A 15,310-nucleotide genomic window follows, 5' to 3' on the forward strand; every position below is an offset into this window, starting at 1 on the left:
CCTTGTGCCATAAGGTCTAAAGCGCTGTATGTAACTGGATGCCTGGCCCTTGTCGCTGGCTTTGAAGAGGAACGAGATCTGTATTTTTACTGACGGTTCGAAAACAGTAAATTGTCGTAATTGTCGGAGATCTATGCAGTTATATGGGCGCCTAAGTCTATATCAGACCCTCAAGTAACCGAAAGGCAATTGCTTTAATCCAGAAATATCACAGGGGGACAGCAGGCGTCTCAGACTAACTGTTAAGTCCCACGGGCTTCTGGGCAAAATAATATTTCAAGCAGGATAAGGGTGATGACATCCTGACTTCTGCAGTACGGATCGAAAATAACTTTTTTCCGGTAGTGCCCATGGAAGCAAAACGATGCAGTTAATCAGGTACATAAAAAACGTTTATAGGGTGTCTTATAGTCGAGTACCGTCTGCATAATAGTTTTTAGTTGTTTTAATAAAGCCATGCAGTCAACAATACCAGTCATTCGTGTGAAGCTCTCTCAAAGCTTTGGAGGTAAAAGCGTTTCAAAGTTGGGCTTGCGCAGTGCATCTGAAAATGTTAAGGATAAATACAATTATACTTGTCAGCCAGAAACTTTGGTCTATTTTATAACTGATAAAGATTGTTGTTTACTTAATAATAAGAATATATTAAAAAAATTGGTGTGAAAACGCAAAACGCAAGATTTGTTAATGGAATAAAGTGTCCGCTCTTGAAAGAACATCAACATGGTAAGTGGTAATCCAACAAATAGGCATCAAAAACTTCTTACATGCATGTATGTATGCATATACGAATAAAGGTACTGTGCAATTATGCATATAGATACATAAATATCCATTTACTTACAATTTTTTGCATTTATTCGTGTCTAATTGACAAATGTGTGCATATATGTAAGTATGTAAGATTTTACATCGTAAAAGAACATGTAATTTCAAGTAAATACATATGCACATAGCTTTGCCTGATTTTGTATGTATGTACATCTAATTGTATTTTCAAAAGTATATATTCATAAATACATATACATATGTATGTATGTGGATTCATATGTCCAGTGCCTAGTTTACTCAAATTTAAATAAATAAAAATGTGTATTAAATATTAAACATCCACAATTAATACGGTTTATATAGAAAAAGGTATACATCACGTGTATCTACATACGTTACATTCGCTACGTACATATGTATACAATGTCCTTCCCTACACATTCATTCGTCCTACGATATGTAGACATACATACATATGTATGTAAGGGAATAGTGAGAACAGATGCAGTGCTGCGAAATATATATGTATGTATATAGTTGTAAATGTATATTAATGCAGGGTATATGTACATACATTCATACATACATGTGTGCAAATATTCAGCTAGCTTTAACCGGTCGAATACTGCAGAATAAATATAAATGTGCTTAGGTATAACTATTATACGATGTTCACACATATACCAAAGTTCAATATACAATCTGATCGAAATTAATGTCTGGGGAAAGATAAAATCCTAAGCACTTGACTTTATTAGAACTTTCTTTCTAATAGGAGCCTTTAGCTAATTGTCCGTTGTTGATTCAGTTTAATATATACACACAGAATTCGGACTGACCTAAGTGTCCTTAAAGGTAGTTTCAACTGTAAAGAATAAATTTATTGTTAGATATGATGCGCACTCTGTTTTAATAATATTCAAAACTTTGGACACGCTCATGTTTAATATCTACTTAATTCCGCGAATTTATTTCCAATGTCGTCAATTAAATCAATCATTTAATATTAGAAATCTGGGATATATATCTTTTTGAAAATTAATTTAAAATGTTTTAAGGTTCAACAGTTATAAAACACAACAAAAAATTCGTATTTCCATTCATTTCACACATTTCCCACGTAAAACTGTGGAAATCGTAGGAAAACAGTTGATAAGCCTTATTTCCATTCGATTAGCATTAAATTTATTATGAAAACTCCTGGAAATTCACGCGCTTTACACTTGTTGTGCAAATATATATAGGGAAGCATCTCCGATCCCATCATGTATTAATATTCTTGAAGAGCTTCAACAGCTGTGTTGATCTATGTATGTCCGTCGGTTCGAATTGAAGACAATAAGAGCTAGAGACTTTCAATTTTTAACGTAGATCCTCCTAGTGCCGCGCAGTACGAGTTTGTTTTAAATAATCGATAACTAGCCGCGTTTACATGGGGTCGATACAAATCGATATCGAAATCAACAGTTCCCCACTTATATAGAGATCGGGCAATAAACATCGAAATATATCACTAAAGCACTTTCCATAGTGTGGGACTTAGGTAAAAATTAGCGCAGCCGCAGCGCGAACTGCTACTTGGTTGCGTGTATGTGCGATTTTGTTTATGTGTGTGTAAAAAGTAAGAATATTTGTGACTTTAGCTCGGCGCGGGGTTTTCGTCGGGCCCTTCCAGCTAGAGTACTCATACTAGTTTTATGGTTATACTTATAAGCCCATATTCAAAATGAACACATTTTTTGTTCTTTTACAGATTACATACTTTTGCAAAACGGGGCAGACTATGCAACTTTATATTTGCATTTTAGCGTTAACGATTTCACTTAGAGGTAAGTTCATAAGGTTTGCAAATAATATACTTTAAAGTTAATCTACAAGCAGACTCAATGTATCATTTTCTCAAAGATTACATCATCATCAATTAATGATCAGTTAATTTAAAAGTTTTTTTTACCATAAGCTCTGGGCCCGATCACTCCCGACTAGAACAATCTGACTTGTTTGTTATTTTTCGGTAAAATGTGGCTATGCTACAAAATAACCCTATGTTAGTAGGTACAGGATGCATTTATAAAAAAGGGTATAATCATGATTATTTTCAAGTTTGTAACTAAGAGAGGTCTCGCAAGCTGTAAGGTATACCTTTATATGGTATATCCTCCGCCGACATGATCTGCTTATAAGCCTAAGCCTAAGCCTTCTAGATCCCTTGTTTTCGACTGGCAATGTCAATGAGCAGGGGTAATAAATTTATTGCTTGCCCAGTGCAATATTAATATAGATGTGTTATTACGGGTGGATCTAAATCTTCAAGTTTACCTCCAAAGAGGCATGAGAAGCAAGCAGCAGCAGTTATTGTTCTCCATGTAAGGGCCTAACTTTATATTAAATAAACGCAACGACGATAATAATGTTGAATGTAATTATAATTATATCTAAATCAAAAATACTTTAGTGTCTGTTTCAGATGGATCTTTTATACTGCCAGAAAATGAGGCTCCCACAACAGCACCGAAGTTTTTGTCAAGGGGTCACCTGTACAAGGTTATAGTTGGCGAAACAATTGAATTGCCATGTAAAGTGCAAAATCTTGGGTCATACGTATTGCTATGGAGAAAGGGGTCCTCAGTTCTAACTGCTGGACACTTAAAAATTACAAGAGACCAAAGATTTAAAATTGGTGCAGACTACAATTTACAGATTGTCGGCGTTAAGACTCAAGATGCCGGTGACTACATTTGCCAACTTGGGGACCAAGAGAATCGGGATCAGGTCCACACGGTTGAAATATTGGGTATTTGGCAATAACTAACTAACATATATTATAATAAATAACATAATTTTTGTTGTAGTTCCACCAACATTGCGAGCACTCCCACATAATGGTCAAGTGACGGCACGCAAAGGAAGCACAGTAACATTGGAGTGCAAGGCGTCTGGCAATCCGGTTCCCACAATATACTGGTTCAAGAAGGACGTTTATTCGGGACCCACACATTTGTCAGATAGCTCCACATTGATCTTGGAAAATGTGGACAGACACCATGCAGGAACATATCAATGTTCCGCTGACAATGGGGTCAAGGAACGTGTCTCAATGGATATCCAGCTGACAATCTTATGTAAGTCGATCTATATGCATCTAACACTTAACCCAATTGAATGGCCTGTAAGTGTATAAGTGTATTTAATTTTTATTATTCTCTTTAAAGCACCCCCAGAAATAACGGTGGAGAAAGCATGGGTGCATGCTGCCGAAGGATATGATATAGAGCTGGTTTGTGTGGTTCATGGGGATGTCAACTCTGAAGTAAGTAATACCAGGCATTTTTATATGTTCTATTTAAAAAAAACCTCTTATTTCAATTGACTAGATGCTATGGTATCAAAACTCTTTCCTGTTGGATCCAACTGACCGGCGTTCTATGTATCCGCATGATGATAGATACAGTTTAATTATACGAAATTTTCAACAAACCGACTTTGGGAATTACAGTTGCGTTGCCGATAATGCACTGGGAAGAACAAAGAAATATATTGAGGTCTCTGGACGTCCAGGGCCAGCTGATTTTATTTCGCCAGCCCTAAGTGGCCTTCTAGATCATTACAACTTGACTTGGACAATAGAGTCTATACCGCCCTTGGATGAAATTAAACTCTTGTATCGACGGCTCTTGGTAATATTCAACATCCCACTATCATAGATGTTAGATGATATTTATATGCTTGCATAAAATATTTTAGATGAATGAAACATACCAACATCCTGGTAAATGGCATGAATATCATATTAAGCCAATTCCGATCCGGACTGACGGCACACATTATTTAATGTCATACGTAGTAAGAAATTTGGAACATAATGCTGTCTACGAAGCAATTGTTCAAGCCAAAAATAAATACGGTTGGAATGAGGTGAGTACACAAATTTTTCCATTCCTATGTCAAAGTTGGATAAGTCTTCAATATATGAGTGAAAGTGTAAAATCTGTAAGGTTAAGGTAAAAATATGCGATGTATTAGAAGCTGCGCTAGGCTTGACTTAATAATAATAATATAATATAATATAATAATATAATAATAATTTATGCTTTTAATTGAATATAAATACGCAAAATAAAACAATCCTTTTAGATCAGCGACATTCATCAGTTTTATACACGAAATCACGATCTTCTTCTCGACATCGATATGGAATACAAGATGGGAATTTCCAGTTGCAATCGATTATCAATGACCATGGATGTATTAATATTACCCTATGTTATTTTAATATTAGCATTAAAAATTATTATTTAAGAAATGTTCACTTATTTGCAAATATAAGTTCAAAGGTGCCTTACTATATATTTAGAATATGTACATATTTATAAAATTGAGTAGATATTAAAAATTATGTTCATATAAGAAGTATACAATAACACATTTCACTTTGTTACACTATTTATGATTACAATTTTATTTTATTTACTAAAACAAAAAGTATTATAAAAGAAATTGTATCACAAAATAAATTCATCAAGTTATGTAAATACATATTAACACATAAATTATATTCATTTGATTTTAACTGAATCATTAGAATTCTTTTTGTTAATATATTTATATATTAGTCTATGCTTTAAAAAAAAACAAGAAAGAAAATCATAAACATTAGCAGGTTATTAAATTCTCTAAGTGTAAATTTATAAATATAACTAATCAATTATTTTAATATCAGTAGATTTCATATATATTAACAAACTTGGCTTTTTAAAAACAAGATATAATTAACCCACAGTGCCCACAGGCATTATCTATGTTAGAATGAAACAAACAGCCTAGACTGGTTGATAGATCGCATTAAAGCGATGCGAGTATTATAAGAAAATGTTTTAGTCGCAGCAAATTCATTTCAATGATAGGCAATATCAACAAAAATGTACCTCTTAGAGAAAATAAAGCTCTCATTTTCAATGTAATCTAACTTACATTTATTTTATGGTCTATACGATTATAAAGAATTATATGTGTACTTTGCCATTTTAACATCCCACTAACATGCTTTGTAATTTTACAATACATTTATAGACCATCAGTTAAATTACTCATATGCTTCCATAAGTAAAATACAGACATGTTTCAGTTCGGGTAAAGAAATTTACTAAAAAAAAAGTATTAAGACTCCGTTAAAATGTAAAAAGCCTAAGTCGAAATCAAAAGCATGATATTTTCTAAACAATTCAAGGAATATCGCAATTAGTATACTGAAAATGAGAGTAAAACAAATTATATATAAATATTTGCCTTATGCTGCTGATACACTGCCGCAATAAGCCAAACACAAGTTAACACTAAGACAGACAATTCTATTGTACGAGATTAACTTCGATCCATAATATCATGTGTCTCAGTCATTATCATGTGTGACTTGTAACCTTGCCAGGTGCAACATTTTCGTTTGTTGTACCTCAGCGTCAGTGTTCAGGCAGCATTTCACGCACCTGTTAAATTAATTTATATAATGGAACTACATAGTAAATATACGATACGATTTTATTGTAAGTCGAAAAGTTGTACAGGTGTCAAGCAATTTAGGCAGCCCTTTAGAAACATTACTGTTTATGTGACCATATATATCATATAAAGAACAATCTATGCATAAGAATATTCACTTAGACCATCAATCTAGTAAAAGGTTCCGAGATAAACCAAAAAGAATAACGAAAAATATAAAGTGACATTTAGTTTGATGTCCAATATACGAATAATTGAAAATAAAACAGAATTAGACGTTGACGCGAAGGAGTAATCGTCCTTGAGGGGAGCAAAAACAGATTGAATCATCTGATTCGGCTCACAATGTACATAGACATTATCGATAAAAAAATAAAGACCCAGAAATCAATAATCAAACGAAACAAAATTTGAATCAAGTAATTAAAAAAACACTCGTAATATTATAAAATATTATATCAAAGATATTATGCAATTTAAAGTTGGCCTATATACATTTGTATTTGTGTGTGTATGTATTCAATCGCAATAATAATGCAAGATACAGTGAAATTTTGAATATAAGTATCATTCTCCAAATGCAAACAAAAATGATTGGTAAAAAAATAAACAAAAATTTACTTGTTCTGGGGGACCTAATCCACCAAAAATAAGGTCCACTCTTATATAGTGTTACATTTGCTATAAATTGATGTTTCTTTTAAGTTTAAAAATTAATTTCCCTAATCTTTTATTTGTTTCCCACTTTTTATTTTTATGCGCATCAAGAACTTTTTTTACTAATGGTATTTCCATTTTAATATAATTATTTCTATCTAAGGACATTTGCCTAATTATTTGCACATTTTACAACACTGCTCAAGAATACATACATGCACAGATATTAACGTATTTGCGTACTCGAATGTATAGATATATACTTATAATAAATATGCACAAGTCTTTTTTGCAGTGTGATCGAGAATTATAAATTATATTGACATTTACAAGGCATATTCTTATTTTTATATCCATAAGACATTAACATAACGTTTTGGACACTTGCTCGATGGCTTTTTAATGAAAGAGACTTTCACCAAAAAGCACAAAACGAGGACTAATTAATTTTGTTGGCTCACAAAATGTTTTGTAAGTAGGCTTGCAAAATAATAATCCATTTAGCATTTATATACGTATTTAATCTAACAGCAAGCCGCCAGAGCACATACATAAATGTAGCCAATTTAAGGCCACGAAAATGATAGTCGTGCGTCATAAAATCACAGAAAGAAAAGAAAAATATTCAATCGTATTCCCTAATTTGAACTTATAATTGAGTAACCCTCGTTCGGTAAGAGAATTTGTAAACTTAATGTATGACTTGTGCAATACGCAAATAAATAAGGCAATTTGTAGAAACCTTCAATATAGCATATTTGAATAAAATTTTAATAGTCTAAGCTAAACGAAAAAATTTGTAAGTCTAAGCGAATATAGATAAATACATTAGCATAGCTCATTTGAACAAGCCGAACACAGAGCGATTTTAGCAACTTATGTATCCAAGTCCATTCACTTTTTGTTAAATAATATTTATGTACATTGTGTTTTACCATAGTCTGATCCAGTCATCGATCTGAATGTAAATTATTCCGTAAACAAAATAAAAAATAATTTAAAAACAATAGTTGTACGTACTTATTAATTGTATTAAATAAGTACCATTTACTTATAAGCTGATAATTAAACTGTCCGTCTGTTTCCTAAAATTATGTTAACCAATAATTAATTTAATTAGAAATACACAGATTAGTCGTAAGCAGATAAAACAAACGATCGCTATTCATATAAATATCTTAAGCAATGTCTTAATAGTTCATATATTTCATATAATTAAGGCACGGAATAAATTTACTTACACTAGCAAATAAATAGCCAAAACACATCTAAAAACATTAAATACAACTGCTAGAATAATGTCGATGTAAATGTTTGATAAATAAAAATCATATCATTTTAACAAGCAATAATCATAGTCTATTTAATGATATATATAAATTAATGTATAAAGTAATGATACTTAATGAAACTTCTTACTTCTCACTTACAAAACATCTTACCCCTGGATCTACTAACTAAAAGGTTGTTCAATTTTAATACTGAGTGGGATACAATTTGCACAATAATGTATTCCCCAACGATGGTGTCCTGTAAAGTGAAGATCAGGATTGTGAATTTGCTTCCGGCCAAGTTATCAAGCTGTTCGCTTTACTTGACAGTTTGACCATAGATGTCTGCACTTATGTAGGAATATTTTGGGTATTTGAATATAATAAAACAAACGAACTGATTTTAAATGATACACATTTTAATACTAGCTTGCATATCAATGCTGAATTTTGCTTATTTTTTCTTCTGTTTTGCTTCTTTTATAGCCATTATAGCGTGCCTCATTTTCGCAAATTTATTTGATTTTCCAAACCATTTGCTAAACTTCTCCATCATCTAAAAAGAATTAAAGAAATGAGCACAACAATTTATTGACTGTTGCAATGTTTATCAAGTTTGTGAACTGTATCTGTATTAAGCCTAAGCCCCAAAATGAAATAATGGGTTAAAAAAACAGAATCGGATGGTAAAGTTCAAATTTAAACGTGAACTGTTTAGCAAGTCCACAAATGTCTATATATAATTTAAAAGTTAAGTTTCTCGTCTTCCCGTCATTTGTCATTTGCTTCGATCGGATGTTACAAAATCATGTTTCAATTCACTTAAATCAGGCGGAAGGGAAGAAGTTATAAGAACAACTTAAATGTATAAAATATGTTTGTATTCCTAACTAGTGTGGAGTTTTTGATTAGTTTGGCATTTCGATTATCTATACCTTTAACTCCGGCGGAAAAAGTGGAGGATCCAATTCGGTCAAAAAGTATTCCAAAAACTCCCGCGGATTCAATGCTTCAGACTTGAGGTGCATTTTTCGTTCCACATTTAATGTGTTAGCTATATTGTTAGTTATATCACCGGAATTATACGCTTGCAAAACTCTCGCAAGTGCTGAGTATGTGTAGTTTTCTAAATCATTCGTCGCATTTTCGGTCATCAATTCCAGCCAAAGCAAGAAGCTGGTACCATAGTCGCATTTCGGAATAAGCACTATTTTTTGAAAAGCTTTTTTTAGCTGTGGTTTGGCCGCCCACGGCATACTACTTGTGCCCAGAAGTACAATTTTGTCGGTCTTCTTGATTGGCTTCAAGATTTTTTTAGTAATAAATGGGGCAAGAAGTTTTGGGGAAATCTCTTTTTGATCAGCCGGTACCTTTTTAAAAAAAACGCGATGCGCTTCTTCAATGTATAACACAGTAGGTTGAAATTCCCTTGCGACTTTCATAACGATATGTAGAAACATATTCATGTCATCAGCGTGCTTGTAAACTTTTTCTGGACTAAGATTTATAAAAACAGCATCTGCAATGATATATATTTAATAATAAACTATTTTGCAATCTGAAGATCCATCAAATCAAGAACTAAAAGCAAATTGTTTACGTACCCAACTCTGATGAAATTATATTACACAGCAATTTCTTTCCACTGTTGAGTGGTCCAACGAGCAAAATTGATTTTGGTTTTGATATATCAAACTCGCTCATTCCCAGCATACTCTCTTGGATAACCATTTTAATGTCTCCCTTTGCAGGCCCAAGAGTTCTGAAATTGAAAGAGAGAATGTGATTTAAAGGGCAAAGGCCTTAACTATAAATTTTTTTAGTAGGCAACCCTAGAAGATACGCTAAACCAAGCGTCGAGAAGGTCTTACGTTAAGTTGTCTTCATCTCTGGTGTCATCCGCCGTAAAATTGAAGTCAGATATGAATTCATCAAAGTCTTTATGAGACACTACTTCAATGACACCCTCATCTTTAAGTTCATTATACAATGAGCTGAGAGTCCTGTCTCCTGTCGGATCCACGGGTTTCTTCTTCTTTTTGCCCTTCTTTTTCTTAGGCTTTTTAACCTTTTGGGGCTTATAGGGAACATTTTGATCAGTCGCTAAAGCCTTTCTCAGTAATTCATATTCAACCCTAGAAAAAGGAGATAATTTTTAATTAATATTGAGATACAATTTACAAAAAGGGCAAAAACATTTTACTTACCGCATATATTCATCTACCAACTCCCGCAATTCGTGATGTATTATATCTAATTGTTCTTCGGTCACCCAACTTTTAATTGGGTCATGATTCTTATTTAGATACTCATCAACATTTCTCCAATCAATTGAAAATTGCTTCATTGTCGCTTCAATTTTTTCTGTGAAAAAGAAAGTTTAAAATAGATTTGATTATATTTGGTTAATAGTATGACATAAAGAGTCATAATTGATGCGAGTAATCATTTTTCAACTAATGAGCCTTCCATTCTAAAATAGACCATATTATGTCATATTCGCGATTCCAAGCATCATTGTGTATTAAGAAATTAATATATATATTATTCTGTTTGGTATACCTATTGGCTTGCTATCGGAAAGTATGAAGCCTACATCAATTATTCCGGCAGCCTTTAATTTCAATCTTCGCTTAGCCTCCTTCATTTTCCGTAATTTTATTTTATCCCTTAATTTCTTTTTTTCCGCTTTTATCTTAGCACGCAATTTCTTCTTTTCCTCTTTTGACATTGGTTTCTTGTTGAGGGTTTCCTGAAACTCTATAGGCGTCATAGTTTCATCGATGACAACTAACACTGTACCCTTTTTAACAGGGTCCGGATAGGCGTGAAAATTCCCCGTTTTGTTGTAGCTGTGGATCAGATAGAAAACTTAAACTCTAAGTAGCCAGTGAGAGTGTTCGACTCAGAAGAGCCCTAAGCCCAGCTCCAATTGCCGAATAGTCAATTGGTTAGTTCATTGAATAACTCCTATATTCATTATTCACGTATTTTATAAATTATGAATAGGTTTTCATTCGCGCTTAATTCCAAGTCAAGAAATTGCCAAATTATATCAGATTACCCAAACATTGTGAGATATACTTACAATTCTTCGAACCAAGCTCGAATATGATCGGAAATGTCTTCCATCATCCAAGGTGAGCGCATCTGAAGAAGCCGTGTGCGCTCGTCCATAATTAGTTTTTCAAAATCTTCGTCAAGTTTCCTTCTTTTTTGTTCATTTTTATACATCTCTAGAACCGAATTCGCAAACCTATTTGGTCTCTTTAATCTACGCGTTTTTCTAATGCCCAGCATTTCCCTTTTAAATTGTTTCTTAATTTTATAAATTTTTTTGGTTTTGTAGGCTCTCCACCAAGATTGAATAATACGGGCGGCGTTATCTCGTAACACGTTAATTCGCTCCATTTCAGTTTCTGAAATGCATAGAAAAGTGTATTTATAAGCATTCGAAATAAAGATTAACGCAATTTCTCCGCCTGTGCACAAAAAAGTAAAAAACGAATATACACTCGGAAGAGTGACACCCATTGAGTTCGCACTAAGCTATCTCTAAGTTCGTAGATTTTAAAACCAGCTCGCTGGCTTAAGTTGCAATACGATAGGATTTGGGTATCTTCTAGTCGGACACTCCCGAATATTCTTACATTTTTTCTTTATTTTAAATGAAGATTGTTCGATTAAATATATTTACCATCATTACTTTCCTCTCTATTTTCGTTTTTATCTCTTAAATCTTTACAGGATTCGTCAGTCTTAATAAAATCTGCGGTGAATAAAGTTCTTTTAACGGGTATGCTCATTGCTTGATTCGGCTTAAAAGTAAACCTGTAGGTAACTTTTTTTCTCTGCTTAACCTCTAGGTATTTTTTTTTATCATATTTAATATTGGACTTGTAAACACGAGCTTGCCGTGCTCTTTCGTGTGCTTGTATAAGTTCTACTGCTTCAGTAACTTTGCTCCAGTCCTTGGCATCAGTTTCCTCTTTTTCTTGATCGTTCATATACAGTTTATTATTTGACAATATGTTTTGAATATCTAACGGACGGCGATATAAAAATTGCGGCGACCTCCATATCATTAAATCGCGCGGAGTAAGCTTTCGGGCAATTAATACTTTGTCTAAATAAATATATTCGCTTAGCTCCATTTCCTTAAGCTCCTCTTTAAGTAACATCAGCTGTTGGGTGGCATTTTCAACCAGAGTTCTGACCACTGCCCGTTTTTGTACTTGAAATGTGTTAAAGTAGATAAAGCTAAGTTTATTAACAAGTTCCACGTATAAGACATAGAGCTCAGAAAATATTTTGAATGATATTGCTTTATTCTCAGGTGGTTCAATTGTTTTTAGGCGATTTTGTTTTTTTAAAAGTTGGCCGATTTCTTTTGAAGTAGATACCCAATACTTATGATTTAAATCAAAAGACATTTTAAAAGCACGTTAATAACATAAAACTTAATAAGAAAAATAAAACTAATGTGCTTGTGTACTATTTTGACTAATGTAAATTAAGTATGCAATTGTTGTGGCAAAGCACTCTTGATCAGAGTTTAAGTCTTTGCCCATTAAGTTACTCACATTGATTGAAAATACAAGGATCATAAGTGGATGATCTGCCTTATTGTTGTATCTCGACTGTTTTGATTTTACCTAGTACTATTTCCTGCTGTGCCTCATTGTGAAAGCATTCGATAGTCTTTCTGGAGTCCGCACAACATTGGAATCACTTCGAATTTTTCATAGGAGAATAATTTGTATGGAGCTTTGGTATTAGGTAATTTGGTGCTTATACGCGACAGTGACCAGCATTACAATCTCAGAAGCTTTCGAAATAAAATCAATGAAATTATATATATATAAAAACAAATATTATGCAACATAGAAATATATTTCAAGATATTACAATAAAACTTACTTTTTAGCCACGATACACAACTACTTCGTATGCTTTTCATGGGCGCGTTGGCAAAAGCAATTTTTTTTTTTTGAAGCTACGCAATCATATGCCATTGCATGGTACCGATTAGCTTAAACAAATTCGTATGACATTGTTTTAAACCACAATAGAACAAATGGTATGTGGTAATAATTATATTTTTAACAGTACAATACATCTTAACATTAAATTATATCTTGCTGTTTTTTTTAAGGGATTTGAAACGGAACAACAACCGCCTCTCTATGATCAATTTGTATTCCTAATACTGCAGCGTGAGATTTCTCAATAAATATTCTCATCTGAAATAAAAGAAATAAGCACAACAAAATAATTAGTATCACGAGGCTGCTAGAGGAACGATCTGTTGAAAAGTAGGTTCATAACAACTTTTTATTTTTCTTTTTAAATATATGCACAATATGATCATCAATGGTCCACTATATCATACAGCTGCCATAGGACCACTCGGTCGAAAATTAATTTTTTTGTATGATATGATGTATCTTGATATCTGGAATAAGAGCCTTATAGCCTTTTCTTCATCGTTTTCCTTCAAGATCAATCTCGCATTAAAATCTGAACACCGATTTTTTTGTCGAAATTCATGTTAAAATCTTGCCCCAAGATTCGTATATAGACATGGGTCAAAATGTATAACCCCCATAACTCGGACAAATCTCATCCGATATTTACGAGGTTGGGCTTTTTCTTCATGGTTTTCCTTCTATATTAATCTGGCATTCACATCTAAGTATATATTTTTTGGTCGAAATTCATGTCAAAATCTTGCCCCAAGATTCGTATATAGACATGGGTCAAACTTTACAACCCCAATAACTCGGCCAAATCTTATCCGATTTTTACGAGATTGGGCTTTTTCTTTATGGTTTTCCTTCTATTTTAATCTGGCATTAAAATCTGAACACCGATTTTTTGGTCGAAATTCATGTCAAAATCTTGCCCCAAGATTCGCATATGGACATAGGTCAAACTTTACAACCCCCATAACTCGGCCAAATCTCATCAGATTTTTACGAGGTTGGACTTTTTCTTCATGGTTTTCCTTCTATATTAATCTGGCATTCACATCTAAGTATATATTTTTTGGTCGAAATTCATGTCAAAATCTTGCCCCAAGATTCGTATATAGACATGGGTCAAACTTTACAACCCCAATAACTCGGCCAAATCTTATCCGATTTTTACGAGATTGGGCTTTTTCTTTATGGTTTTCCTTCTATTTTAATCTGGCATCAAAATCTGAACACCGATTTTTTGGTCGAAGTTCATGTCAAAATCTTGCCTCAAGATTCGTATATGGACATGGATCAAAATTTACAACCCCCATAACTCGGCCAAATCCCATCGGATTCTTACGAGGTTGGGCTTTTTGTTCATGATTTTCCCTATACAATAATCTGGCATTCACATCTTAGTACATATTTTTTGGTCGAAATTCATGTCAAAATCTTGCCCCAAGACTTATATATGCACATGGGTCAAACTTTACAACCCCCATAACTCGGCCAAATCTCATCCGATTTATACAAGGTTGGTCTTTTTATCCATGGCTTTCCTTCTATATTAATCTGGCATTAAAATCTGAACACCGATTTTTTGGTCGAAATTCATGTCAAAATCTTGCCCCAAGATTCGTACATGGACATGGGTCAAAATTTACAACCCTCATAACTCGGCCAAATCTCATCCGATTCTTACGAGGTTGGGCTTTTTGTTCATGGTTTTCCCTCTACAATAATCTGGCATTCACATCTAAGTACATATTTTTTGGTCGAAATTCATGTCAAAATCTTGCCCCAAGATTCATATATAGACATGGGTCAAACTTTACAACCCCCATAACTCGGCCAAATCTCATCCGATTCTTACGAGGTTGGGCTTTTTCTTCATGGTTTTCCTTCTTTATTAATCTGGCATTAAAATCTGAACACCGAATTTTTGGTCGAAATTCATGTCAAAATCTTGCCCCAAGATTCGTATATAGACATGGGTCAAACTTTACAACCCCAATAACTCGGCCAAATCTCATCCGATTTTTACGAGGTTGGGCTTTTTCTTTATGGGTTTCCTTCTATTTTAATCTGGCATCAAAATCTGAACACCGATTTTTTGGTCGAAATTCATGTCAAAATCTTGCCCCAAGATTCGCA

The 15,310-nt window shown here is 33.3% G+C and overlaps 3 protein-coding genes across 3 annotated transcripts in view; 1 reads left to right on the forward strand and 2 right to left on the reverse strand.

Annotated features, from left to right (window-relative positions):
• Nucleotides 1-566: 566 nt before the first annotated feature.
• Nucleotides 567-5,168, forward strand: LOC6624287 (limbic system-associated membrane protein). The gene is made up of 8 exons (XM_015175946.3): nucleotides 567-726; nucleotides 2,525-2,600; nucleotides 3,227-3,565; nucleotides 3,624-3,893; nucleotides 3,984-4,081; nucleotides 4,146-4,448; nucleotides 4,516-4,686; nucleotides 4,906-5,168. Exons 1-8 carry the CDS (start codon nucleotides 724-726, stop codon nucleotides 5,068-5,070), a joined length of 1,425 nt encoding a protein of 474 aa, XP_015031432.1. The 5' UTR covers nucleotides 567-723; the 3' UTR covers nucleotides 5,071-5,168.
• A 3,425-nt stretch (nucleotides 5,169-8,593) lies between these two features.
• On the reverse strand, nucleotides 8,594-12,722 carry LOC6622800 (dynein regulatory complex protein 11). Its single transcript, XM_002047979.4, has 8 exons — nucleotides 11,893-12,722; nucleotides 11,284-11,614; nucleotides 10,758-11,047; nucleotides 10,403-10,559; nucleotides 10,067-10,330; nucleotides 9,800-9,957; nucleotides 9,131-9,714; nucleotides 8,594-8,751 (listed from the first exon to the last, which is right to left on the reverse strand). The coding sequence occupies exons 1-8, from the start codon at nucleotides 12,626-12,628 to the stop codon at nucleotides 8,650-8,652; spliced, it is 2,622 nt and encodes an 873-aa protein (XP_002048015.1). The 5' UTR covers nucleotides 12,629-12,722; the 3' UTR covers nucleotides 8,594-8,649.
• A 345-nt stretch (nucleotides 12,723-13,067) lies between these two features.
• Lamtor1 (Late endosomal/lysosomal adaptor, MAPK and MTOR activator 1) overlaps nucleotides 13,068-15,310 on the reverse strand; it is a 31,625-nt gene continuing 29,382 nt past the window's right edge. The window contains exon 5 of the mRNA XM_002047980.4: nucleotides 13,068-13,438. Coding sequence (XP_002048016.2) covers nucleotides 13,346-13,438 — 93 coding nt within the window. The 3' untranslated portion in view covers nucleotides 13,068-13,345. The remainder of the gene's footprint in view (nucleotides 13,439-15,310) is intronic.

This window comes from Drosophila virilis, chromosome 3, assembly GCF_030788295.1.
Source record: "Drosophila virilis strain 15010-1051.87 chromosome 3, Dvir_AGI_RSII-ME, whole genome shotgun sequence".
NCBI lineage: Eukaryota > Metazoa > Arthropoda > Insecta > Diptera > Drosophilidae > Drosophila > Drosophila virilis.

What these genes read in the sequence shown, in the direction of transcription:
- LOC6622800 (XM_002047979.4), bottom strand. Translation starts at nt 12,628, where the DNA reads ATGTCTTTTGATTTAAATCATAAGTATTGGGTATCTACTTCAAAAGAA. An exon ending in CGAGCTTGGTTCGAAGAATT is followed by an intron (nt 11,048 to 11,283) that starts GTAAGTATATCT and finishes TCTGATCCACAG; the next exon opens with CTACAACAAAACGGGGAATT. An exon ending in TATAATTTCATCAGAGTTGG is followed by an intron (nt 9,715 to 9,799) that starts GTACGTAAACAA and finishes ATATCATTGCAG; the next exon opens with ATGCTGTTTTTATAAATCTT.
- LOC6624287 (XM_015175946.3), top strand. An exon ending in ATGGGGATGTCAACTCTGAA is followed by an intron (nt 4,082 to 4,145) that starts GTAAGTAATACC and finishes TCAATTGACTAG; the next exon opens with ATGCTATGGTATCAAAACTC. An exon ending in ATAAATACGGTTGGAATGAG is followed by an intron (nt 4,687 to 4,905) that starts GTGAGTACACAA and finishes CAATCCTTTTAG; the next exon opens with ATCAGCGACATTCATCAGTT.